The sequence below is a fragment of the Callithrix jacchus genome, chromosome 3 (assembly GCF_049354715.1).
Source record: "Callithrix jacchus isolate 240 chromosome 3, calJac240_pri, whole genome shotgun sequence".
NCBI classification, from domain to species: Eukaryota; Metazoa; Chordata; class Mammalia; order Primates; family Cebidae; genus Callithrix; species Callithrix jacchus.
In genome coordinates, this window is record NC_133504.1 from 121031672 (window position 1) to 121059259 (window position 27588).

Sequence of the window (27588 nt, forward strand, 5' to 3'; positions counted from 1 at the left end):
AGCTGGTCAAGTACAGTCACCTTAGTCTTTAACCTTTCCTGTTAAACCCTGAACATCTAAGATCACAGAATTTCCTCTTTAGTCAGCCTTCATTCAGCCAGTATTTTTTCAGTGCCTGCTATGTACAAGTTCTGTGCCAAGTTCTGGGAATTCAGGGAACTATCCTGATGTTGATATTCTCCCACATCTTAGAATCTGGTCTAGAACACAACCGAGTAATACCACTCAGGCTCTACCTTTTTATTATGAGAACAACATTCTAAGTGTTTGCCATAACCACTTCCCTCTTATAAGCAAGACCATCCTTTACACCCATGACCCTGCTAGGTGACCATAGACAATTAGACCCTGGCTAGGTCCCTGACCTAAACGTAACCACAGAAGCCCAAGCATTTTGCTATGAGCTGGGGCTCCACATTGGAGTGTGGCCTATCTAATCACAATCTTTCTCTTTGGACATTTGAATGAGATACATGTAATCCCCACACAGGGTGATGGCATGACAAAGAAATGATGTGCAAAAAGAGGTAAGTAAGCAGAAGCCATGAGGCAGTAAAGGCTGTAGTAAACAGAAGCCATGCTGCAGACAGAATGTAGGCTGGGAATACGGGAGACAGAGCAGATAGATTGGGTACAGTATTAGAAATCCATCATGAAATTAATGCTTCGGTGCTCACTGTGTGACAAGCATAGGTGCAGTGATGAAGTAATGAATAAAAGCAGACGACCGACACTGTCTGCACTTCTGTAACATCCTCAGTGTCATTCCAGATCTCTATGGGGTCTGCCTGTGCAGCAGTTGAGACTGTTTCCTGTCTTCTTTACTTTGCTGAATAGTCTTACAAAAAAAACCCTCCATAAAGGTAATATAAAACCAGTCTCCGCTCCCTAACCTGAAAGAGTGTAACAAGTTCACATTCACCATTCATGGCTTAACAAATGAACTTTGAGCAAAACAAAGTTACTGTGTAGTGGATACAGAAATAAAACAGGGTTCTCACTGGTAGTCAATACTGAAGGTACTTGAGTCATTTTAAGTACATGCTACAAGGCCAACTTCTTTTCAGGATTTACCTATTTTTAGAACAAAAAAGGCACAAAAGCAGATCTGCCTATAAAAGTTTCTCCTTTATGGGAAAGGCTCCGTCTGTAGAAAGTGGCCTACTTAACTTTCATCTCCTTCCCTAAGAATAGCAATAAAGACTTCAATTACATGGCAAGGATTCCAGGTTACCTGGACAGGACTGAAATTATCATCTCATTTTACTAGTTTAAAAATTACTTAAGCACCCATGTGAATCAGGAACACCATACTTTTTTTTAAAGGCATGGTAATTTTAATTATCATTTACGTTAAGATAGAAATTACAAACAAACAGCATACCAGGCCCTACTTATAGCAGAAGGTTAATCAATGGGTTGAAAAAACCCACTGTTCTCTAAACTTCGGTGTGTTTTGCTTTCCATTTCTATGCTCTGTGCTTTTAAGAGCTGTAATTAGACAAGGCAACTCCAGCAGCAGTGTGATTCACCAAAAGCAGTTCAGCAGGAAATGACAGCTTTTGGAATAAAAGGAACTCTAGAAGAACTAAGGAAGTTTTTCAATGCATTAGCTTTTTTTTTTTTTTTTTAACAGACAGTGTTCCCCATGCTGGTTCCCCATGCTGGTCTCAGACTTGTGGGCTCAAGCAATTCTCCAACCTTGGCCTCCTGAAGCACTGAGATTAGTTTTTGAGGCTTATCTCAAACCTTTGTAAGCAGGATCTCATCCATGCTTTTGAGGACCCATAAGACAAAAATTTCTTTCTAACTGAATAACTAAAAGCCTACTAGGCATAGGTTCCAATTCAAACCAAACAACCATAACAGTATTTTCAGAAAAATCAATGACTAACATTAAAGTATTTCAAAACTCCCTAGCAGAGTACCTAGGAGAGCACAAAGGAGACATTTATTAAAAGTTAATTGAGGGCTGGGCATGGTGGCTCATGCCTGTAATACCAGCACTTTGGGAGGCTGAGGCAGACAGATCATCTGAGGTCAGGAGTTCGAGACCAGCCTGGGCAACATGGTGAAACCTCATCTCTACTAAAAATACAAAAATTAGCCAGGCATGGTGGCAGGCACCTGTAGTCCCAGCTACTCAGAAGGCTGAGGCAGGAGAATCACTTGAACCTGGGAGGTGGAGGCTGCAGTGAGCGGGGAGATCACACCACTGCACGCAAGCCTGGGTGACAGAGTGAGACTCCATCTCAAAAAAAAAAAGTTAAATTTATCTGCCTAAACACTCTTATTGTTAGAGTAATTAGAGACTCGATTGAGTGCTTTCTGGGGCTTCTGTTTTTCCTGCTCCTGCCAATGCTAGTGAACCTGAGGCCCACATCACAGGGGAAAGCAGTCCTACCTTTTCCATTGTGTTGTCAGGCTTATTTAACACATGAGATCTAAGGTGAACAAGGTAGGGGCGGGGACAGTAGGACTGTATTATTAATTAGAAGGTAACTGTAGATTGAACAAATTGTTGATCTGTCATTCTGCATCTTTTACTCTAATTGCCAAGACTGACTACTTGGGTAAGTAATTGTGCATGGGGATCTGCCTGCCTTCCCTAAATATTCTAGATTTTACTCTTGGTTGGAATCAGAGAATCAGAAACCTGCATATCTAAGATGCATTGTTATTGTTCCTCATAGAATCACCTTTGATGAAACATCCTCTATCATAAGATGAGCCAGCATTTGACACCTGGCATTTCATTAAATGATTGCACTGACTTAGAGGATGCCCAGGAACCCAGACCTCTACCTCTACCAAATCTCTTTTCTGAAAATCCATGGAGAAATTTTTCCATGTAAAACTGTGTTTCATCTGGAGCAATCATTTTGTTTTTACTTTATAGATATATAAATCTGTCATATGTTAAACTTTTTACTTGTGTTTAGCATATAGCACATGCTCACTTAATATCTGTTATATGAATGAGTGAATTAATAAATTTTCTCCATGCTCTGACCACTAAACCGAGAGAAAAATGTAATAGTGCATCAATTAATTGCTAGAGGCAGGCTGATGGTGGGCTTTGAGTTCTGACTCTATCCCTGGCTTCACCTTTATTTTCTGGGGTTAATTTCATCTTCATTCATTTTACCCTGTAACCCATTTACATCGTTTCCTGGAAAAACAAGATGGGATAAAAATGCTTAAAATTTGATTGTAAAATTCCACAAAACTGTTGACACTATAGCCTTGGCGAAAATGGCCTTCAACTTACCTGTTTTCAATTCCTGTTCTCTCATCCCCTCAAAACAATTAAGGTTGAATTGTGGAAAAATTTTCTATTTCAAAATGTATTATTAATTTACTCTGACTCTACTATCAAACTAGCTCTTCTTCAGAAGCAGAGATGTTACAATATCTTATTCACCTTTGTATGTTCACAAGGAACGGACAGACAGCTGGATCAACGTTGATGAGGTTTTTTCATAGAGTTCATATCATTTTGGAAAATGGATGAGAAAGACATACATATTTAAAATTATGGAAAAGGGCTAAATGCTAATTTAGATCTAATTTAGAGTCTCTGGAGAAATACAGTACAGGTAAAATATGAAAGGCTTTATTTAAACTAAAATGTAGCTTGACTTTTTTCTGGTCCTGGTCGCAGAAGCAGGATGACGAAGGGAACGTCATCATTTGGGAAGCGTTGCAATAAGACGCACACGATGTGCCGCCGCTGTGGCTCTAAGGCCTACCACCTTTGGAAGTAGACCTGCGGCAAATGCGGCTACCCCACCAAGCATAACAGGGAAAATATAACTGGAGTGCCAAGGCTAAAAGGCGAAATACCACCGGATCTGATTGAATGAGGCATCTAAAAATTGTATACCACAGATTCAGGCATGGATTCCGTGAAGGAACAACACCTAAACCCAAGAGGGCAGCTGCTGCAGCATCCAGTTCATCTTAAGAATTTCACTAATTAGTCACGTAATAAATGTTCTGGTTTTAAAAATAAAAACAAATGAATAAATAGAAAAAATAAAATGCAGCTTGAGGGGTGATTTGGGTGTGTTGTGGCAAAACAGAGAGTAGGGAAATGATGCAACTCTTGGGTCTTCTTTTATCTCATTTAGCAGCAGAATTCTCTTCCCAGTGAAATGAAAACTACTCTTCCTCTATTACATTTCTTCCCAGGACCAACAGAGATGGGTTCTAGCAGCAGACATTTAATTCAGTATCTATGAAACTAGACAAAGCTCATCCCAGGACCATTTTCTGCCCTGGTTTATTTCCTCTGCTTCCTTTCAAACTACAGGCTCATGTCACAAAACAAAATTACAATTCTGAGATCTGTTTAGTAAAAATTTTCCTTACTGGGATCATAACTATTTTTCATCCTTAATTCCTCCCATATTTTATCACAAGAACATAAATTCATGCTATAAATAACACACTTGTGCATACTGTGCAAAAAATACAAATGGGCAGTAAGAGGAAAGGAGTAAGGAGGAAAAATTACCATGGAGGCTCTTAACTTAAATATAACACCTCCTCCTCCATGTGGCTGTGCAAATATTTTGATCTACTTTTTATAGACTCCTTAAAAATAGATGGACCATTGATTGACAGTAAGTTTTTTCTTATACAGATATTATGCCATAAAATATCTGTGGCAAAAGGATTTGATATTCAACTCTCTGAGGAAGATATTTAATGCTGATACTCCTAACTCACAAAGAGTTCTTGTTGGCCCCAACCAAAGGGCTGCAAAGGGTTATGGAAAAAGACCTGGAGCTTTAGATATACTGACAACGAAGGGTATCCAGGACTTCCTGTGGAGTGAAAAAAAAGAAAATGTACGAGATGAACAGCATGATCTCATTTGTGTAAAAGCAGAACAAAAAGAACACCTACATAACTGTGAGAAAGCTGCTTTTACCTGTCTCCCTCCCAAGCCCAATCTCCTTTCTGTCCCTGTCTTCTGGCCTATGGGGTGTGTTTTGGATTGAACAGACCCCATCTTCCCCCCAGGCTGAGTGTGTGACTGAGTCCTGGACAATCAGTGAAATCCTCACTGTTGGGTGAGACATGTCAGGAATGCCTTGTTCCTTCCCGAGGTTGCTCGGTTGGTGATGCTGACGGAGCCAGGCTGCTGTCGTGAGAAAAATGCCTGAATGTGAAGCAAGCAGGATCAAGAACCAGAGACAGAGGCCTGACCAGGCTCTTGGAACCCCTGGAGCCAGCTGCTCTTAATTACCCAATTCACAATATTACCTCTTCGGTGTGTGTTGGAGGGTGGGGGAGAATCTTACCTGCATTTAAGCTGGATTTCTGCAATTATCTTTGGAAAATGTCCTAAAACAAGAATATTAGGAGGGTGATGCAACATGATTGGCTTTGAGAATGGATGGAAGGAGCCAAGAAATGCAGGCAGCCTCCGGAAGGTGAAGAAGGCAAGAACTCTTCCTAAGGGTTCCAGGAAGAAATGCAGCCCTGCGGACCCATACTGGACTCCTACCTACAGAACCGTAAGCCACCAAAAGCAATTTCCTAGTACAGAAAGATGTCAAAAGTCTCTAGAAAGATCCCACAGTGTTATCTCTGTGAAATGGAAATGGGGGTGGGAGATGAAAGGGAAGCATTTTATAACATTTTAAACAACAAATGCATATTATGTTCATTAGTTTGAAAAACTAACTTTAAACATGTTTAAGAATAGAACCTGAAGAAACCTCTAAGAATCACAAGTATTGGAACCTACCCAGGAAACTCCGAATAGGGCTGTTTTACACGTCTAACACAGCAGTATCGATTTGGCTTCTGAGGAATTCAGCATCCAAACTGTCCTATTTAACACAAGGGGCCAGCCTCCGAGCCAGCACACCCCACTGCACACCACGTACCCAATTAAACCAGGATCCCACTGGAAGGCTTTCCCCTACTGTCCCCTGCAGAAGCCAGGACAGAACTCTCAGCTATGTTCTTAAAGCTGATTTGAGAGAGGGCTGGGGAGGCACAGAAGAGAAGCCAGAATAGTAACTGGCCTAGTATTACAACTTAGCATACTTTTCAATAGAAAACCAACAAATTGCCAACAAATTGCTATGCTAACGAAGAATTGCTCTGCTCTGAAATTAACATTTATCATGAGAGAAAGGACAACCCATTCATACCACTCTGTAGAACTAGCTGCCATTCGGGAGATCTCCTGCTGAATTTTAAAGGCTTCATGTAGGGAAAAGGGGAAAGCATGAGATGAAAGTTGGCTGCTGCCCTCCAGTCCTTCTCTTATCCAGTGCTTAAGATATAATGCCAGGGAGCAAGTTGGTCTAGCGTGCCTGCCAATTGTGGCTTTCTCCTAATGAATGCCCAGTGCAGAGGCTACATGCAGTAGAGGCATCAAGAAGTTCAAGAAGTTTTTTAAAAAGAAAAATATCTGCACTCCCCCTAACTTCCATAAATGACAAATAAGTAAATGGTGGTTCTCAGATTGAACACACACCTTTTCTAAATTCTCTTCGCTTTACTTGGACAAGAAAAGTAAGTCTGACACACTCTGCCAAGCTTAGGGAAAAGATGGTCCACTTGGCTATATACAGAATTCTTTGGTCTGTCTCAAAGTGATGTCTCACAAGAATATGCCCAGAGGACAATGCCAACACAATACACCCCAAACCACTTCACTGCTGTTTAACCTACCATTCAGCAGGCGTGATGGGAGAGAGAAGAATGCCCGTTATCTGCGCCACACACATTTCTCCTTCAAACTAACAGAAGATTTATATCTTGATTTTCTTTATCCCCCTTCTTTTCTACCTTTCTCTTCTTGGTTCAAAAAAAATAAGGTATACAAAAAATTAGCCAGGCATGTTGGTGGATGCCTGTAATCCCAGCTACTGAGGAGGCTGAGGCAGGAGAATTGCTTGAACCTGGGAGGCAGAGGTTGCAGTGAGCCAAGATCACCCTGCTGCACTCCAGCCTGGGAAACAGGGCAAGACTCCTTCTCAAAACAAACAAACAAAAAACAAACAAACAAAAAAGGATATGGCTAGAGGGGTAAAGAAAAATACCAAGGCAGAGGTCTAGTACAGAGTATAATGTTTAAGGGATCTTAACAATATTGTACTGATCAGTTGTTTGACTGTGTGACAGAAATACTAATAATGCTTCGAGTAACGTGATAAAATGTACAATGCATTTACCTAAATACAGCTCTCAGTCTTTATGACTTGTGACATGTATAAGACAGATATTTTGCCTTGCTGTACTGATAAAAAAAAAGAGAATAAATGAGTCATTCTGATTTCACTGAAGCATGTCTCTCTGACAGTCACCTGTCAATATCTAAGGATCAAACTTCTTGCTGTGCAGGTGATGAATAACTTACCAACACAAAGGATGTTGAAACAGAATCCTTGAGAAGTAGACTTGTTGACCAGCTGGTCAGGGAGGCTGTCAAATCCCACATGGCCAGACAAAGACAAGTTTCGAAGCTCTTCATTCTGGAATTTCAGAGGAGAAAGATCTGGGTGTCTATGAAACATGCCACTTGGATATCACATATCACAAACATTACGTTCTCTCTTCTTCTTCCCTTGACATGCGTGGAAAAAGGAGACCTCCACAGCTGCCTTGGCTTCTACACAGCTGAGGGCACTAACAACTCCAAAGCCATGCTCTTTCTGCAAAATCACAGTCTCCCAAAGCACACCATCTCCCTGGGTATCTCATTCCTTGTTACAAGTGTACTGGTCCAGCGAAATTTGAGCTTCTAGAGGTGACAATTTCAGATACTCATTAAGTGACCCCCAAAAAAAAAAACCCACAAAAAACCTCCAGCCATCTTGATCACTTCCACTGCTCAAGAAAAACTTTCAATTTACTGTCAACTCATAGTGAAACTTAACACTCTTCCAGATACATAAAAGAGCTTTGAAAAGCTCACAGTGGAAGATACAGACTCCTTACAATTATAACAATGCTCTACCCACCATAAATGCAACATATTTACAACTTTTCAGCACATAAGCTCCCTTCCTCTCCTCCATTAGTTTTATGGATTTCTTGAGTCTTCTTCCCCCTCTCCACCCTGCAGCTCCTAGCACAGGCTCTGTAACTGCTGGACTTTTGCAAAGTTTATTGATTGAGACTAGGGTAAGGGAGTTATACATTTAAAAATCATACAGGATATGGTTGGAAGTGAAAATAAAATCATTAGGTGATTTATGCTGTTATATAAAATGGTACTGACTGCCCCCACAACTTTGAATGCATCCCGTGGGTACTGGAGATAATCTGTGAAATATTTGCTCAAGATGCAGAAAACAGCTACAGTCCCTCAGTTATAATATCATGGTTACAGTTTGTAATTTCAGAAATTAGATACTGAAAGTCTTCTCCTTGAAGACAGGACTGCTGGTGTTCTGGCTGTGTTGTCAATGAACTTCATATTCAAACTACTGGAGTCCAGATGAGAAAATGATCCTCAAAGCTCCATTTTTATTTTTATTTTTGTTTTAGAGACAGGGTTGCACTGTCACTCAGGCTGGAGTGCAGTGGCGTGACCATATCTCACTGTAGCCTCAAACTCCTGGGCTCAAGTTATCCTTCCAGCGTCAGCCTCCCAAGTAGCTACGACTACAGCCATGCACCACCACACCCAGCTTCAAAGTTCCATTTTATTAAAAAAAAAAAAAAAAAAATGGCTGGGCATGGTGGCTCACGCCTATAATTCCAGCACTTTGGGAGGCCAAGGCAGGAGGATCATGAGGTCAGGGGTTTGAGACCAGGCTGACCAACATGGTGAAACTCCATCTCTACTAAAAATACTAAAATTAGCCAGGCATGGTGGCGAGCACCTATAATCCCAGCTACTCAGGAGGCTGAGGCAGGAGAATTGCTTGAACCCGGGAGGTGAAGGTTGCAGTGAGCCAAGATCATGCCACTGTACTCCAGCCCGGATACCAGAGTAAGACTCTGTCTCAAAAAAAAAAAAAAGGCTTTGCACAGGATCACTTAGTAATGTTTTCAAAAGACTGGTTTTCATTATCCTATTTTTACGTTACACAATCAAGAGGGTGATTTCTTTTAATAAGCAAGGACTAAAACTCAATTTCATATGTCTGTGGTCACCATATAGGCACAGAAATGTAACTCCAGAAATGGACCTCAATGGTTTTAAAAATAATAAAATGTCTCAAGTCCATATCAACTCTAAAATTCTAATTCTGTGAAATAAGACTAAACACCACCACACCGCCTGAATACCATGGTGGCAGCTGCAGTTTGAGGTCAATGGGACAGACAACAGATGTCTAGTCTATGAATAGTTTCCTTGAAACCTGCCAACAGTGAATATGAGACTCAAGAGTAGGCACTTATCCGTGAACAGGATGGCATGGTAGGCAGCTCACCAAACAGCTCTGAGGGCAGGCCCCTGTGGGCAGCAGTCCTTATAGCTGGGCAAGCCTTCCAACAGTACTGTACTTCTTCCAGCCCCAATTCTCATACCTGTCCCTTCCTCTTTAGATACCTCAGAGGTTCAGACAGCTGGTATTTTTGGGTGTTTACCACATCCACCAAGATTTGGGGGAGGAGGGTTTGAAATGAGGCCTGGGTTATTTTTAGAACTCTTTCCACCAAGCTGTGCAGTAGCTGTTGTATCAGACTAGGAGAAGCCATGGTTCTACCCACCATAAATGCAACATTTTAAAACTTCTCAGCACATGAGCTGGCTTTCTCTCCTCCATTAGCTTTATGGATTTCTTGAGTCTTCTTCCCCCTCTCCACCCTGCAGCACCTAGCACCCTTCTGTTGCATCACTGACTTCAACCGTCTGTGAATGGCATGAAAGAGACAAGGCAGGGCAGAGCCACCCTCCTACATTCCCGCTCTCCTCTGCCACAGTATTTTTTTTAATTTCAGGGGGAGAGGACAATGGTTTATTGCCCTGGATTCTGGATCGCTGGGTTTTTAGATACCAGCTATCCACCTATAAACCAATCCTGGGAAAGAATCAGAGTTAGTAATTATAGCTCTCATCCCAGAACCCAAAGCTCAGCATCTCATATTCTCACCATTTCCAAAACACGAGAAGCCACCCACACACCCACTAAGTATTTTTATACCCATTGAAAACCACATACAAAATGAAGGGTTATAAAACAGTTTGGTCTTGACATTTTTGAAATTTAAAGTTATATCTTTAGAGTGTGTCTTCTAACACTGTAATATAGAACACGTAAATTTTAGAATTCAGTTTTTACATTTCATAATTTGAGCCTAATTCTCTGCCCAGTATTAAAGGAAACCTGAGAGTCACTGCCCATCAGTATGTGATGAGGGAAAGGGAAAAAAAAGTTCCTCCTCTGGTTTATGAACAGGCTTAGAACTGGAGAGAACAGCACTGGAGGACGTGCCAGGGCCTCTCTGAGCACCTTAGCCAGTGCCTCCAAGCACAGCAGCTGAACCGCATTCCTCCTGTCCAGCATTTTATAGCCCTTGCCTTAGCTGCCACAAGCCAAGGATTGTGGAGTCTTTTTTGAGTGTCCAGGCCCAGTCTTAGGGAACTGCATATACTCCCATGTCATTAACACTAACACATCTGGAAATGGCTCACTGAATTTATCTCTAATACTAAACTCTGCTTGGTATCCAGTTCTGAATTTCTATTAGAGGAATAGTTCTCTTGTGTTGTCCTATCTGTACTTCAAACTTGATGTTTATGAAACTGAAATCACATTCCTCTACTCCAAACTCGCCCCTTCTCCAGAATGCCCTATTTCTGTTAATAGTACTTACCCATGCTTGAGATCACCCCCCTCCACCATCAACTCTGAAGTCTTATCAATACTACATCCTCCACATTTCTATTCCTACTAATTCAACAGCCTCCCGACTGGCCTCTTTGACTTGATCTCACCCTCTCTAATACTTCCTCCCTCCACCGTGCTGTCAAGGGGATCTCAGTACTCACAGTCCCCAATCCAAACTCTTTGGCCTGCTATTTCAGGTCCCCATGGGCTAACTCCAAATCTCCATTCCTACTGAATCTCTCACTTCTCCCCCAGGGAGCAACTTACACTGCAGTTAAATTAAATGATCCCTGTTCTAGGGATAAACCCAGGTTTCTGCCCATCAGAATTTACTCACATTATTTCCTCATAGCCAATGTTTACATATCCAAATCTTCCAGATCCCACTAAAATTCTACTTCCATCATTATCTTTATTATGAAATCTTGGAGAAAATTTCACTGAACATTCTCCTGACCAATAAAAGGAAAATATTGTTTGAAAAGCAGCTCAAGCTATTTGGAATTCCATAAAGATCATAACAGCGAACATTAATCGACCATTTCCAATGCTCCAGAAAAGCCGTAATTTCTCTCTCTTAACAATTCTATAAATTGGTTGTTATTACCCAAACTCAATTTACAAATGAGGCACCATTTAGTAACTTGCCCGAGGTTTCCCAACTAGTAAAGTCATGGTGCTGAAATTTGAACCCAGTAAGTCAGGTTCCGGAGTTGTCTAACAGTCATTGCTATCTCAGGATGATTTATCAAGTTCCCAGGTAGCCCCAGACAGTACAATGATCTCAGCTGTTACATATATCCAATACTTTAAAATAAAAGGAAAAAAAAAAAAAAACTCTCTAAAACCATGATTCTTTGGCAACCATAAGAGGTGGAAATTGAGTATTAGAACTGGCAAAGTAGCTCCAAGTATATTTTCACTGATCCTGGCAATGCCAAGGGCAGACTGATTTTTGCAGCAGTGGCACATGAAACCTGTAATATAATGCTTAATTTTAACCATTTTTGAAAAGAAAGGGCCAACACAGAACCACTAAGTAACTAACTATAAGACCTTAATGATTTCGCCCTCCATTTGCTAATCTACCTAGTGAGGATTTGTAATTAGATAATTTCTACAGCCCACTCCATCTTGAAATGGATTATGACTAACCTTCATGGTATAAAATAAATTTGTTTTTCACTTGACACTTTCATTTTTCTCTTTTTAGAACATCTTCTCTTAGATACGATTATTTGTTCATTCAAAAATACCCACTGCTCAAAGCATTAAGAAAGCTAAAATATGTTATTTTTATTATTCGTTGATGAACGCTGCTGTTCCTGCTCTCGAGAGGTTTTACAATGTAAATGTGCTATACGGAGGATAAACGTCATCAATACCATGGCCTCGACTATGGAAGGCATGGAGGAGAAGCAGTTTGGCTAGAGAAATTCAGAGGGTAACTTTTACGAAGGCCAAAGTTCCCCAAATCTACCAGTGAAACAAAAGCCCAGCTTGCAGAACCCTTCCAGATAAATGTTATCGAGGCCCAAAAGGTCGCTTTATTATGAATGTATACCTGAAGTTTATAACTGGTAGTTTTTCAGAAGATTCCCAGCTGACTTTATTTTTGAGATAATTATAAAACAAATTACATAAGAATGTATGCTACCACCTACATTCTAAGAGCTGCTGTAAAATATGTTCTACAATTCCAAATCTTGCTTCACCAGAGAAGGGCAGCAAAAGGCTTAGAGTCAGACAGACAAGGGTTTGAATCCCAGCTTTGCTTTCTACTTGCTTTAGTCTCTGTTCTGCCATGAGTAAAAACGGGAAGAGGTTCTAGGCACTCTCATACATACCTCCTTGGCAGGGTAACGGGGGGAGTTAAGCAGATACAGATGAGAGTGCCTAGCAGTTCATAGGTCTTCTGAAACTTGGACTTCCTTTCCCTACATTAGCCGGAAGGAAGAGGCAACTATCATTTATAAATCTGAAATTAGGAGGTCTATCTATTACTGCTGCTAGGTATTCCAGGAGAGGCTACTGGTCAGCAAAACTCTTGGACATACGAAGAAGGTAAAATCACGATAAAGGTGAACAGAAAGAAATTAGAAAAGAGAATGATGATTCTAGCACGAAGAAAATCCATTCCTAAAGAGAAAACTCATTTTCAAAGCTGGAGGAAGAGCCACAGAATCACATTCCTGTTTGCAGAATCAGCAGTTAGCAGAATCCACATCCTCCCCAGCTGGGAAGCATTCCGGATTCCCCATGACTTTTGCTTCTGCAGCATGCGCCACTTTGCAATGGAAACATTGAGACACATGCCAGTAGATGATTTTGTTCTTGTGTGAACATCCTAGAGCAGTGTCTCCAACCTTCGTAGCACCAGGGGCCAGTTGGTGGAAGACAATTTTTCCATGGACGGGGTTGGAGTGGGGGTTGATTTGGGGATAAAATTGCTCCACCTCAGATCCTTAGGCATAAAATTCTCATAAGGCACACACAATCTAGACCCTTCTCAAGCACAGTTCATAACAGGGCTCAGGCTCCTATGAGAATTTAATGGCTGAAGCTGATCTGACAGGAGGCAGAACTCAGGCGGTATGGCTCACTAGCCCATCACTTGCCTCCTGCTGGGAGGCCCCGGTTCCGTACAGACCACAGACTGGCAGCCTAGGGGCTGGGGATCCCATCCTACAGTGTACTTACACAAACCTAGATGGTATCGCCTACTACACCCTTAGAATATATGAAATAGCCTATTGCTCCTTGGCTATAAACCTGCACAGAATGTTACTGTACTGAGTACTGTAGGCAACTGTAACACAACAGTAAATGTTTGTGTATCTAAACATATCTAAACATAGAAATGGTACAGTAAAAGTACAGTTTTCTAATCTTACAGAACCACTGTTGTATATGTGGTCCATTGTTGAGAGTTTGTGAAGCAATATATGACTGTATTTTAATCCAGCCCAGGGGCTACTGAAATTAACAAACTGGGTGTGCCCAGATGGATTCTATTCACCACACTTAAACTGAAGTGATATTCCTTTTCTTTACTTTTAAAACTGAAGTTTTTCAGTAGATGTGGTTAGGTAACCCATAGCCTCTGATCCTTATCAGCAGGCGAAAGCAAGAGAGCATGTTACCAAGGTGATGTTTTAATTGTTTAATTCAAACAAATTAAAATTACATTTTCACTTGAAAGCAATATTTAATTTTTACCTTTAAAATCAGGTATTACAATTTAAGTTTAGAAATATTTTTCTCTTTTTAATTTAAGAGATAACATTTATGAATTCGGGTTGAGAGTTGGAGATTTTTATTAACAAGACATGGTGATTACATTTTTCTCAAAGCCTCACATTATGGATAAATAGAATATATTGATCCAAGTCACTTAATCCTTGGGCTTATGGTACCTCCTCTATAAAGGGAGAAGATTTAACCAAATAGCCTCTAAACAAAGTCTCTGGTTCTTTGTTTTTTTCCTAATTCTAAGGTTTCTTGAGTCAGAGATGCATAAATCCAAATCTGTCATTTTGCTTAAGGAAAGCCAACACACAGAGTGAAAAATTCCTGATAGCATATTTGCTTTCACTAGATCAAGACAGCTCAATTTTTTATTGACCCATGAAAGGGAGTTTCTATCAGCTATGCTGGGAAACTCCAAACCACATGGAAATCTGTGTACATAACCTCTGTGTTTTCCACCTCAACTTTTCATTTCTGCTTAATTACAATATATATGAATTAGCTAAGAAAAAAGGTTATGTGCCCAGTCTTTACAAATGCCCTGCTTAAAAGCAATTTCTTTTTGTTGGCTATATCTGCAGTCATCCACAAGATTTCTGAAAAGTGGATTTATATCCTCAAAGGAAAACCTAGGGTTGGGTTTTCCAGCAATGGCTCACGCCTGTAATCCCAGCTACTTGGGAGGCTGAGGCAGGAGGATTGCTTGAGCTCAGGAGTTGGAGGCTGCAATGAGCCAGGATTGTACCACTTCACTCCAGCCAGGGTGACAGAGTGATATACTTTGTCTCAAAAACAAAAAACCTAGGAAGTAACTTCTCCATATAATTTAGTCATCTGTTCTCAAAAACAAAAGTAAATTTTTATTCATGCTTTCATTCATTCAGCAAATATTTATCAAGTACCAATGTGGGTAGAAAACTGTGTTAAATGCTAAGGATACCATGATGGAAAAACAAAGCCTCCACAACTCATGGGGCCTATAGTGTAATGAGGCACACAGATGTCAATCAAATAGTCATAAATGCGTAACAATCAAGCTATCCAAAGGACAAGATGCTGTGCAACCTTATAACTCATGTGATTACTCAGTCTTCGAGTAAATTCACCAGCCTATAGTATATAAAAATATGTATTAGTCCAAAGCACTGTTGGATATTAGTTTAATAGGGGGCTCCTATGTACAGCTGATGTGCAGGTTTCATGTATTCAGATGAAAACAAAGAGTCTTTCTGAGTGGCACTACTGACGGGAGAAGTTAGAAATGATCAGGACTCAGGTCTCAAGGGAACAGATGTCCAATTTTAAAGAGGGCTGAGATGAAACCATGGGGCAGCAGAGGTGACGTGTACAGTACACTCCTTTGAGCTCCTTGAGAAAAGAATAAATAAATTATTATTTTCTCCTTTAAGAATACCCACTTGGAAAAGAGAAGAGGTACATACCCCTACTTCATCTTAGGTCATGTCTTTTTCTGAGGTTCTATTCAGTAGTATAGATGCCACTGCACCGAAGAGAGGAAAAGAAAAGAACATGCTGTCTCACACATAAAATCCCTGATTGACCACCGGCAACCTCCCAGTATTTGAAGACATTCTGGCCTCGCGAACTGTTCTCAAAGTACATTTTACCCGAGTACCCTGATTAATCATTTCTGTAGATACACACTCTTATCTGGCTTTTCCTATTCTCTTTTAAAGAAAATAAGTTAGTGGGAAGATGGGAAACGCCCTTAGTTCTCATACAAAAGGGAAAACACTGGAATGAAAGTTTCGACCCAAACCACAGTTATGAAGCCTGCATCGGGATGTTTTCAAAGCATTGCTGGGGTAACTTTCATAATATAAAGTGTCTGGACCATCTCATTACCAATGAGGACTGCATTCTTTAAAGATGATTTGAACAACATTTGCTACTCTGCTTGTCATCTATACCATGAAATCCCAAGCCTAGGGCCAAGAAAACCCCCAAGGAAATTGTCTCACACAAGCAAGAGAAGAGAGAGCGCCAGGCAGAAGTGGGGAACTGTTAGAAGAAAAACCATATGGTAATGTAAGGAAAGAACAACTTCTCAGTGCAGCCCAGCCGGACTCTGGGACTAAGGAGGAGCATCCAGGGGCCAGGCCCTAGGTCACAAAGCCAAGTAGGTGAGCTCTGAATGCCAAACCCAGGGAGCCACCCTGGAAAACACACCACATAAACAAAAAAGCACTTGATTCATAATGAATAATTGTCCCAATTCCAAGTGCTATCTTTAAGAACGTTCTCCAAAAGACTCCCAGTAGAGGAACACATTTTGCTTTTCCAGATCCTTGCAAGATTAATGCCACGTAGGGGTTTTCTCTGGGGCTGATAAGATTTTAGGGAAATGTTACCTTTTATTTGTTTTGTGTCTGTAACAGGTGAATTATTATTTTTTTATAAAAAAGCTATTTTTATAGTAAAAAATATATAAGATTTTAAAAATCCAGGAACATCAATAACAAAAATACTAAATTAGTAAAGATCTTTTTCAAGGCGGTAAGCCCACAATATTTATTGTAGTGAATAGGTAGGTTAATAGGGTAAAATAGGAGAACTTAATTTTTCTCATAGTAGAACCAAGTCATGTTGAAAGTGACAGGAGGAATCGGAAAAGTGGGAAAGTGTAGTGGAAGGTGCCCGGCATGTGAAGTCAAGAGCACTTCTGGTCACAGTTTAGCTGTGTCACCTAGGGTACTGTCATTTAACTTTGCCTCAGTTTTGTCAGCTTTAAGATACATTATCCCACAGGACTGCTGTAAGAATTAATTAACATATTTCTCTTTCCTCAGCTCACTTTTCCACTTTTCTGATTCCTCCTGTCACTTTCAACATGACTTGCTTCTACCACTAGAAAAATTAAATTTTTAGGCCCACTTTGCAGATAAGAGTTCACACTGGTTGAGGATGAAGCCAAATCCGAAAGGCCTGGAAATAACCATGCTGCATTCGTTCTCGTTCTTCCACCTGGGCTCCAGCCCCTTTTCTGTCTCTACATCCTACCTTCAGATAAAATGGTAATGCCCACATTTACTCTGAGATCTGGCGGGTTTGCCTGGGACTAGAGTTTCACTTCATTCCATCAGAAATTAGATTTGTCACATGCCTATTAGGAAAAACTCCGTTGTTATGAAAAACTCTGTTGAAAAGCAGTCCCCAGAAACAAATATCTGAAGCGAACAGAGCCCCAGAGGCTGCTCAAACCCCAGAGGGGGAAGAGAGGAGTCACTAGCAAAACAGCATTTCAGCAAACAACCACCTAGTGTGACAATCCAAAAACTGTATGAAGCAGGAGCACTTTTTTTCTTAGAGACAGAATGTTTTTCTAAAAGTCTGTGTAAACTCTTGGGAAGTTAAATCTAACTGGATGCCAAGAATTAACGACAACAAAAAAGACATTTTCTTAGATTTCCAAAGACCACAGTCTCTCTATGAGCCCAAGTGACTAATGCCTGTAACAGCCGAACGTTACGAAGTGCTGACCAGCAGAAAGTCTGTTTGGGAATGACAAGGTCCACGTGTGCATTCCAGGGACGCTTACAGATTCTGCAGTACTCCAAGGAAGACGGGATGGGAGGGAAGCAACGTGACAAATAGGCAAGAAGTATTTATAAAGGAACGACCCGATTAGAAACAGATGCTGCAGCTGTTCTCGCACCAGCCCACATCACAGAGACGATGAGAAGCCCTTCACCCAGCAGCCATCTAGGAACACTAATGAGCAGAGCAAGCTGGGAGGTGGGAGAGAGGTCACAAACCATTTCAAAACCCTCTTGCTGTCCAATGGGTCCCAAATAACCTGGTTCCATTTAAGACATTACTTCTCTTGCAGAGCATAAAATCACCCACGTGTCCCACAGTTGTTTATTTGGGTCATTTTTGTCCCTCCCACTCTGTCTTTACCCTATGGAATATCTTCAAAACAGTGATGAACAGGAGGTCAAACAGAATCAAGAGGCTCAAAGCAGTTGGAAGATTTTTACTCAACTTTTTATGTCCTGTGCTACTCATATTCACACACCTATTCCTCAGTATTTCCTGTTTGAGAAATATTGTGTCTCAGTTCATGTATTTCTATTCACTGAATGCATTCATCAGTAAATAATGAAATATAGATGGGACGCTTCCTTCCTGATGCCACCATTTCTATCACCGGATATAAATTAGCCACTTCCTTTCTGAAAGACACCATTTATTTCTGTCCCTTTCTGAAAAGGCAGGGGATTTTCAGTTACATTAATGGCCATATGATGGTAGTCTCTGTGAGACAAGAAGAAAAAAAAAATCCAATCCAGTTCTAACCAAGTCATGAACAAAAGCGCCAGAGCTGTTTCCTCCAGTCACAACCTGGCTGCTTACTCCTCCTAAAGCATGTTCAGTTCCCAATCCAGGCAGACCTAGAACATCTAAGTCCAGTAGTACCTTTCCAGCACCTGAAAATTGAGGCATTATACTAAAAATGACCAACGCCATGACACATACTAAGGAAATAAACATACCAATTAACATCTGGTCTTGCTCTACAAATACTACTACACAATTATGGCCAAGATCCTCAAGTCTTCCTAAGATTTCTACTGTGTCTTAATCTCAGCCCTGAATGAAACACTATTAAGGATGGTACAGAGCTTGTTTACAGGATGGAATAGAGCTTGTGGGGCATGTGCTAGTTTCCTACTGCCATATAACAAATTATCACAACTTTAGTGGCTTGAAACAACATCCATTTATTAGCAGTCAGTTCCATAGGTCACAAGTCTGGGCATCGTGTAGCTGGACTTTCTCCTGGGTTATCACAAGCTAGACTGTCTGCCTGGGTTATCACAAGGCTGAAATCAAGGTGTGGGCCAAGCTAAGGAGGGTCTCCTCTCAAGGCTCTGGGGAAACACCGTCTTTCAAGCTTATTCCAGATGTGGGCAGATTCAATTCCTTGCAGCTGTAGGACTGAGGGCCTTCTATCCTTATTCACTGTCACAGGCTGTGCTCTGCCCTGAAAGCTCACTGACAGTTCCAAGCCACGAGGGCATCTGTCTTCAGAGTCGGCAATGAAAAAGTTCCCTTGTGTCCCTCTCACATTTCAAATATCCTTCTTCAGGAAGAGTCTGGTCCCTTCCAATGGACTGCTGAATGAGATAAGGTCCACCCAGGTCAATCTCCCTTTCTAAACGACAGCTGTGCCATTATAACATAACCTACCTGTGGGAGCGATAGCCACAAATTCAGGGGATTAGGCAGAGCGTGTACAGCAGGGGCCTGGGATCTTGGGACCATTTTAGGATTCTGCCTACCAAAGTATACATTATTACAAGATCCGTATTCTCCTGTGTAAATTTAGGATAAGACATAATGAATGTTTGGATTTCCCCAGCTCAAAAAACAAAAAACAAAAAAACGCACAACTGTCTCCAGGAAAAAGGGCAGATATAGGTAAAAGCATAGTAAACTAGATCCCTCTGGGGCTATCAAGGCAAACCTTTACACTGAATCCGATAAGGGCAGCTAACCACAACAAGCTAGAGTCCCTTTGCCTTTGGAGGAAGTCTTCCAATAACGAAAGTAAACCACAAATATTTAGGTGTTGTGTTTGTAACAAGAATTCTAGGAACTGCAAAAAATTCTTAGGAATTTGAGTCTTACCAGGGACGTTAAGTCATTGAATAAAACAGAAGATGATTTTGAAATGTTTCATGATGAAACATACTACAAAGGTTACAGGGTTAGACAATGGAGATGAAAGTGGACCAGAACAAAAACATAAAACTTTCTTAAAGTGGGTCAGTTTTGCCCTAGGTCATGGTAAGATGAAATAAAATCTGGGCCAGGCATGGTGACTCACACCTGTAATCCCAGCACTTTGGGAGGCTGAGGAAGGCAATCACTTGAGGACAGGAATTCCAGATCAGCCTGGTAAACATGGTGAAACCCCATCTCCACTAAAAATACAAAAATTAGCCAAGCGGGGTGGCACCTGCCTGTAATCCCAGCTATTCAGGAGGCTGAGGTGGGAGAATTGCTTGAACCTGGGAGGTGGAGGTTACAGTGAGCTGAGATCACACCACTGCACTCCAGCCTGGGCAACAGCAGGACTCCATCTCAATTAAGAAAAAAAGGGGGGCGGTGGCTCACACCTGTAATTTTTTTCTCAATTAAGAAAAGAAATTATGGGTGCGGTGGCTCACGCCTGTAATCCCAGCACTTTGGGAGGCCAAGGCGGGTGGATCACGAGGTTGAGAGATGGAGACCATCCTGGCCAACATGGTGAAACCCCGTCTCTACCAAAAATACAAAAAAATTAGCTGGGTGTGGTGGCATGTGCCTGTAGTCCCAGCTACTCAGGAGGCTGAGGCAAAAGAATTGCTTGAAGCCAGGAGGCGGAGGTTGCAATGAGCCGAGGTCGCCCCACTGCACTCCAGCCTGGCGCCTGGTGATGAAGTGAGACTCTATCTCAAAAAAAAAAAAAAATTGAATAGTTGCAGAAAAGGAATGGAGATGGAGGAGAGAAAGAAGTATAATCGGCCGGGCGCGGTGGCTCACGCCTGTAATCCCAGCACTTTGGGAGGCCGAGGCGGGTGGATCACGAGGTCAAGAGATCGAGACCATCCTGGTCAACGTGGTGAAACCCCGTCTCTACTAAAGATACAAAAAATTAGCTGGGCATGGTGGCGCGTGCCTGTAATCCCAGCTACTCAGGAGGCCGAGGCAGGAGAATTGCCTGAACCCAGGAGGCGGAGGTTGCGGTGAGCCGAGATCGCGCCATTGCACTCCAGCCTGGGTAACAAGAGCGAAACTCCGTCTCAAAAAAAAAAAGAAGTATAATCTATCAAGCAAGGCAGCAGGAAAATGAAAGAGGCCTAAAGGGTATAAAAATCAATGAACTAGAAAAGCTAAAGGAAAACTAAGAGTAGAGGATATAAAACTTTAAAACAGATTCTTTTTCAGTTTACTGGAAATATTCCCTAAAGGAAGCATTATGCCCAAAATCTGTTACTGAGTATTCGAGTGTCATGTGGGGGAGAGATCTAGAAACAATCACTGAGCAGCCACGTCATGAAAGAATTTTCTGTTTCCTACTCCCTAGTGTACTTACAAACATCTTCCCACCAGACCAGCAGACCAAGGGATCATAATCATAGAATTGCCTCAGCCAAGGTTTTAACCCAGATTACTAGCCAGGGCAACCATCCAAATGATAAGCTATTTGATGCAAACTTCCTTCGGAGCATTAAAAAAAAAAGTACATCTCTTGTAGAGAAGCTAATAAATGAACTCCATTTGTTATGGCTACAATTTCAGCCATTCTAATCAAGCTAAATCTTTCTTATTCCTTCCTTACTCTGTTCTCCTTTTCAAAAAATAGTACCAATTAACCCTCAAAATATAAATACTCCCACTAGTAGAGACAACTTTCTGCCTTACCGAAAGTTAACTGCACATTGTGAAAGCATTTATCTAGGAATAAGAGAAAGTTGGTTTAGAGTTTTTCTCACACATAGTTGTGCTTAGGAAAGCAGGCCCAAGAGGCAGTATTACAATTTTCCTTTTCTCTCAAGGTTATCCTATTGATAGGTGATTTTATATGCTGGATTTCTTGCGTTAAACAAACCTTTTCACATGCTGCTGCTCACAGGAATGTTCCCACAGTCCTCTCCACCCCTCCATTGTACTCTATAAATGTCTCTTAAAGAGGCATGCTCATTATCATTATTATCATGTTGATATGTCTGAATAATCAAGTAGGGCCCAAGTAGAACATTGGGAAAACGCGACTGCACACAACGATCTGTTATACACCCCATCAAAAGAGATGATAAAATATGTGCAACAGCAGAGGTGACATTTTCACTCATTTTGTTACCACAAAGCACAAAAGGTTTGGGTCAGCAGCCCAGACTTCTCATCAAGATGGGGTCCAGTTCCACATCAATGCTCCTAGATCAATATATTAAGAGTTGTGGGATATGTGAATGAGAATATGTTTTTGACAGTCTTGACAGTATGATCAATGGGAAGCATTAAGCTAAAATCAAAACTTGAAAAATTATAGCTTGGCAAGAGATCCTTGCTGTAATCCATGCGATCTATAGGAAGGAAAAACTGAAAAAGTTAAATGAGACTGAGGGTAAAAAAAAGACCAGAATTAGCAAAGTCTTAGGCACTAATCCAGGTAGCTGCAATTAAACACTCCCAAAGCCTAATGGTCAATTTGAATAATTATTATTCACATAGATAAAGTGAATGGCAGGCTAAGGGGAAATAAGTGATGCTTACACAAGCAAAAACAGGAACCACTTTCCCATTTGAATTTGAGAAAAATCCAAGCCTCAAATCCCTTCCCACATAGAGAGGGTCAGACCATGTATCTCACTGTAATCATGGCTACACAGAGTTAAACCTCTTTTGCCACAACTACACCAAATGTACACACTTAGATTGCTTATTACCGGGAGTGGGTTTAGCACAGTGTGGCAGCTGCAGCCACCGATATAAGGAAACAAGGCTTGGCAGCAATCCCCCAGGATTCCTTCTCAGTTCCACTTCCTATCCACCCTTTAGCCCAGATATTAATAATTCAGAAGACAGTGTGACAGCAACAACTCACATGCATGAACACTAATCACTGCAAAACCAGATGTATTTGGACAGACAAACATGTGAGGCTTTAATCCCCATGGAGAACAGAGCACCAATAAACGCACCTCATACTTCACCTCATATTCTGGGATCAAGGTGGAAAAGTAGATCAATACCTTTTCACCATATCAGTTTAAAGTTGCTAGAAGTTCCTATATGATGAAGGTTAATATACCCAGAAAAGGAAAAAAAGGTAACAGGCTCTGCCACTATTTTATTCATAGAATAAAAAAAAGAGAGGGGTCTGCCATTTCCCTTGATCAATCAATCAAAAAACAATTTTATCAAACATTTATGAAAATACCACAATACTAAGTATGGTTTAGCAAAAACAAACAAGGCACTCCAATCCAAGGCCACTATGATTGGTCTACCCTTCAGGCTTCTCAATATATCTCTCCTCCACCACAACCAGCAGGAAAATAATGTTTATTGGGTACTTGTTTGTTCTTTTTTTTTTCTTTTCCCCCCAGAGATGGAGTTTCTCTCACTCTCCCAGGCTGGAATGCAGTCGCACGATCCCAACTTACTGCAACCTCTGCTTCCCAGGTTTAAGTAATTCTCCAGCCTCAGTCTCCCAAGTAGCTGGGATTACAGGCACCCACTACCATACATGGCTAATTTTTGTATTTTTTAGTAGAGGTGGGGTTTCACCACATTGGCTAGGCTGGTCTTGAACTCCTGAACTCCACACCCAGCCCTTTGTTTGCCCTTTAAAAATCCTTCCCATTTAATCCTTATAACTTGTGAAGTAGATAGTAATAGCTCCATTTTACAGAGGAGGAAACTAAAAGTTCAATTCATGGCAGAACCAGCATTCAAACCAGTTTTTCCAGATTCCAAGTCCACCACCGCCCATACCCTAAACTGGACAACTGCCTCTTTGCAAAGCACACCAACCTCCGCACACAGCATGCCTCCACCTTCAACTCCCACTTGTCAAATCCTACTCATCCTCAAAGTTCCAGGCAAAATGCCACCTTCTTCACTAAGCCTTCCCTGGCTCCCTGAATTAGACACCATTGCTTTTTATTTTATAAAGGTCTGCTGGATTTGGGTCCTTGGTCACATCCTGCATCTAGCAGTACACTTTCAGGCCCACAAAAGAATATCTGTTTCCTGAGGACAGGAACCCTGTCTTATTGATCTCACTTTGAACTTTATATACCACAACATCACAAGTAGCCAGGGCCGTATATTTAGGATGAATTAATGTAGCACTTATTTCTCACAAAGTCTATATAACCTGACTTCCCCAACCAAAAACAACTGTCATGGAGCAGCAGCATAGTGAGAGAGTCACGGGAGGGAGCATTCATCATGGGCTGGAATGCCCATGGTATGTCTGATGGAAGAAGTGAAGTTTAAGAGGGCCCTTGAAAAATGGAGAGAAGAGATGTCAATGCACCAGTCACATGCTTCAGTATAAACCCTTCCCAACATGTAGCCACAATCAACTGTAGGGAGGGAGAGACTTGGTAGTGCAGAGGTCAAACGCTGTTGGTGTGTTTGCTCTCAGGAAATAACTATTCTGCTAAAGTTCACAAGTATAAAGCTCTTATTAAGTATATATATGGCAGGCACTAGCTGGGTACTTTACATAGGTCTCGTTTACTTCTCATAATCGCCTCTGAGGTGTGTGCCATTATTATTTCCATTTTACAGTGGAGGTCAATGAAGCTTTAAGAGATTAAGCTGCTCAGGGTCATGCAGCAAGTAAGTAAGTGGTAGGGCCAGGAGTCAAAGTCAAGTGGGCTGTCTCCAAAGCTCAGGCCACGACTTTAGTAGAGCCTGGGAGCCTGGGAAAGTTACCTCTGGTCAACCTTTTATAAACCAGAGAGTGATGCGTGTGTTGGCCATCAAGGGACATGCATGGCCCGTCCAAGCACATCACACTACAGAAGTCACCAACTTCCAAGGCGAGAAATAGCTGGAGAGGTAGATTGTCAAGGTGCACAGGCCCTATTCCACCAAGTAAGAGCACACAAGAAAAGCAACGTGGGAACTACAGGAAGTGGAAACAGCAGGAAACAACTGAAGGAAGAATCCAAGAAGAGACCTCCACCAACAACTGCTGGAGTGGATGTCTTATATTTCTCACAGAAAAGAAGCAGAGCAAGTCTAACCCAGAGAGGGCAGGTAAGGTTAGGCAGCCTACAGCAATCACTCTTACTCTCTCTCACACTCATCTAAGAGCAAGGATTATCAAGTCTCCTTCCTTAATCTTCTCAGCACAGCTATAAGAAATAGCTACAGAGAAAAATCAATCAAAGCTTACATAGAAGATGCAAAGAAAAGGGCCGGGCGCGGTGGCTCAAGCCTGTAATCCCAGCACTTTGGGAGGCCAAGGCGGGTGGATCACGAGGTCAACAGATCGAGACCATTCTGGTCAACATGGTGAAACCCCGTCTCTACTAAAAAATTACAAAAAATTAGCTGGGCACGGTGGCACGTGCCTGTAATCCCAGCTACTCAGGAGGCTGAGGCAGGAGAATTGCCTGAACCCAGGGGGCAGAGGTTGCGGTGAGCTGAGATCATGCCATTGCACTCCAGCCTGGGTAACAAGAGCGAAACTCCGTCTCAAAAAAAAAAAAGATGCAAAGAAAAACAAAAAAGGATGCAGTTAGCATCCTGACTGACTAAAACCACATGACTAACATACCAGATATTCCTACCACTTCCTCCTTAGCTTCTTATGGACCACTGAGGAGCAAACACACATATCTTTGTATTACCAAATACAAACAAAAAACAACCTTTAATAGTATGGGCTAAAGAAGAAATCTTTTCTATATCTCTACCTACTATGTGCAAGGAACTGGTAAGCCATTTCATCAACTTAATTATCCTAAAAAAAAAGACCAACCTTTTGGGATAAGAGGACAGTCTCTCCATTCACTCCTTCATCCTTTTTAGAGAAGGCTAAAAATGCTCATTACCCAGATATTAAAATTAAACTAATAAAAAAATATCGATTTACTGATGAAACTCCATTATCCACTTCTGATCTTATATTTAAAAATAAGTCTTTTTACAACTAGCAATATTTTTGCTCTCAGGGAAACTAATATTCATTATTTTAAAGCCTACCCTGAGCTAGGCATTAGTTGGTAGTTTCACTTATGTTGTTTCACTTAATAAATACAATATTTACTTAGATCCCCATTTCTGAAGGCGTTTTAATTAAACTTACATTCCTTTACATGCACTTCTCTGCAACTTGCAATTTGGAACAAATGTTCAACCACTAGCCACCATGGCACCAACATATATACCTATTTTACTGATTTCCTAACAATCCATGAGATAATTACAAATAGTTTACTCAGGCCCTTGGAAACCATATTCAGATGTCATCTACTTATGCAATAATGTTTTTGTAAGTGTAATAAAGGGCAGAGCATTCTAAAATCAAACTATAAAAAATTCAAAGTCACATATTATTTACTGCCATATTCTCTCTCTCTCCAGCTTTTTACTATGGTTTAAATTTCCCACCAAAAATGCTTTCTTGAGAACACTATCCTCTTCTTTCTCTATCTCATTCCATATTCTATTGTGTAGCTGGGCTTATCTACCTTAAGGCAAATAAGCACATACACATCGAAAACTACTCTAACCATTATATTCCATAGCTAAACATCCACCAGGGCTTCCAAGCCTATTCCAGCTAGGCTGGCTATAAGTGACAGGGACCATCACTTCTCTGATTTTCAGTGTGATTATCTATAACACAGACGGGTGGAGAAGGGGCATTGAGGAAAGGTACATAAACAAACTCTAGTTGTTAAATTATGGGATTCTAACATTTGCAATGGGGTAAAAGATTAAAGGTTGCCAGAGCCTATGTCAGAGTGGGTATCAGACTTCAAATAAAACCTCACCAGAGGTACTGGGTCATCAGAACAAAAGTCTAAAATGCTGATGCCAAAGAAGGTACAACAGCGTGGGATGGCTCCCAACGTAAGTCAAATAGCAGGTTACCCTTTCCAAGAAGTGCAACTTTATGTTTGTTTAGATACCACAAATCAGCCTATTTTCTATCAGAAAGCAGAACAACCAACTAGTCTTTAAGGGCCAGGATCAATGTGACATAGAAGGCTTAAAACAGTGGAAAGTCATTGTCACCTGACATTTAGACACCAAAAAAAATCTCATCACTCTAGCCCCATAGTTGAGCTTGTGGGCCTCCAGTTCTGTATATTCATGCAGCAATTAGGGAATCACAAGCCTTAGATCTTATGTTAACATAAGTACAGGAAGTGAAAAATAACTCTGATGGGTGAGCCAGGTATCCAAAGGAGTATTTTTTAAATCGGACCTCTAAAGATGCAAGAGATACAGGCCAGGCGTGTAATCCCAGCTCACACCTGTAATCCCAGCACTTTGGGAAGCGGAGGCAGGCAGATCACCTGAGGTTGGGCATTCAAGACCAGCCTGACCAACATGGAGAAACCCTGTCTCTACTAAAAATACAAAATTAGCCTGGTATGATGGTGTATGCCTATAATCCCAGCTACTTGGGAGGCTAAGGCAGGAAAATCACTTAAACACAGGAAGTGAAGGTTGTAGGTGATCTGAGATCGCGCCACTGCACTTCAGCCTGGGAAACAAAAGAGTGAAACTCCATCTCAAAAAAAGAAAGAAAGAAAGACTCAAGAGATACACACCAAATAAGCAGAAAATGTTGAATATAAAATACTGTATTCATTGTTTCTCAAGTACTAAAAACCAGAGGTTTCTTTAAGTATATAAGTGGATACCTCATTATCTTTTACAACATGCCCTTACCATGTAAAGAAAATAGAACACTCACATACCCAACACCCAGCCCAAAAAACAACACATTACCAAAAGCTTTGAAGCCCCAGAGTAT

At 41.2% G+C, this 27588-nt stretch overlaps 1 protein-coding gene and 1 pseudogene across 23 annotated transcripts in view; one reads left to right on the forward strand and one right to left on the reverse strand.

The window, feature by feature from the left end:
* The window catches only part of SEPTIN11 (septin 11), a 90217-nt gene that overhangs the window by 37271 nt on the left and 25358 nt on the right, over positions 1–27588 (reverse strand). For 14 of the 23 annotated variants that reach the window (XR_013533065.1, XR_013533066.1, XM_078367038.1 and 11 more), the window contains exon 2: positions 7388–7502. Coding sequence is in view for 17 of the 23 variants with exons in the window: in XM_078367038.1 (XP_078223164.1) it covers positions 7388–7502 (115 nt within the window). In the remaining 6 variants the exon portion in view is untranslated. Of the gene's footprint in view, positions 1–7387; positions 7526–27588 lie in introns of all 23 variants that reach the window. The other 9 variants (XR_004740858.3, XR_013533064.1, XM_035293485.3 and 6 more) reach the window with 1 other exon arrangement.
* Positions 3643–4051, forward strand: LOC118152267 (large ribosomal subunit protein eL37-like; annotated as a pseudogene).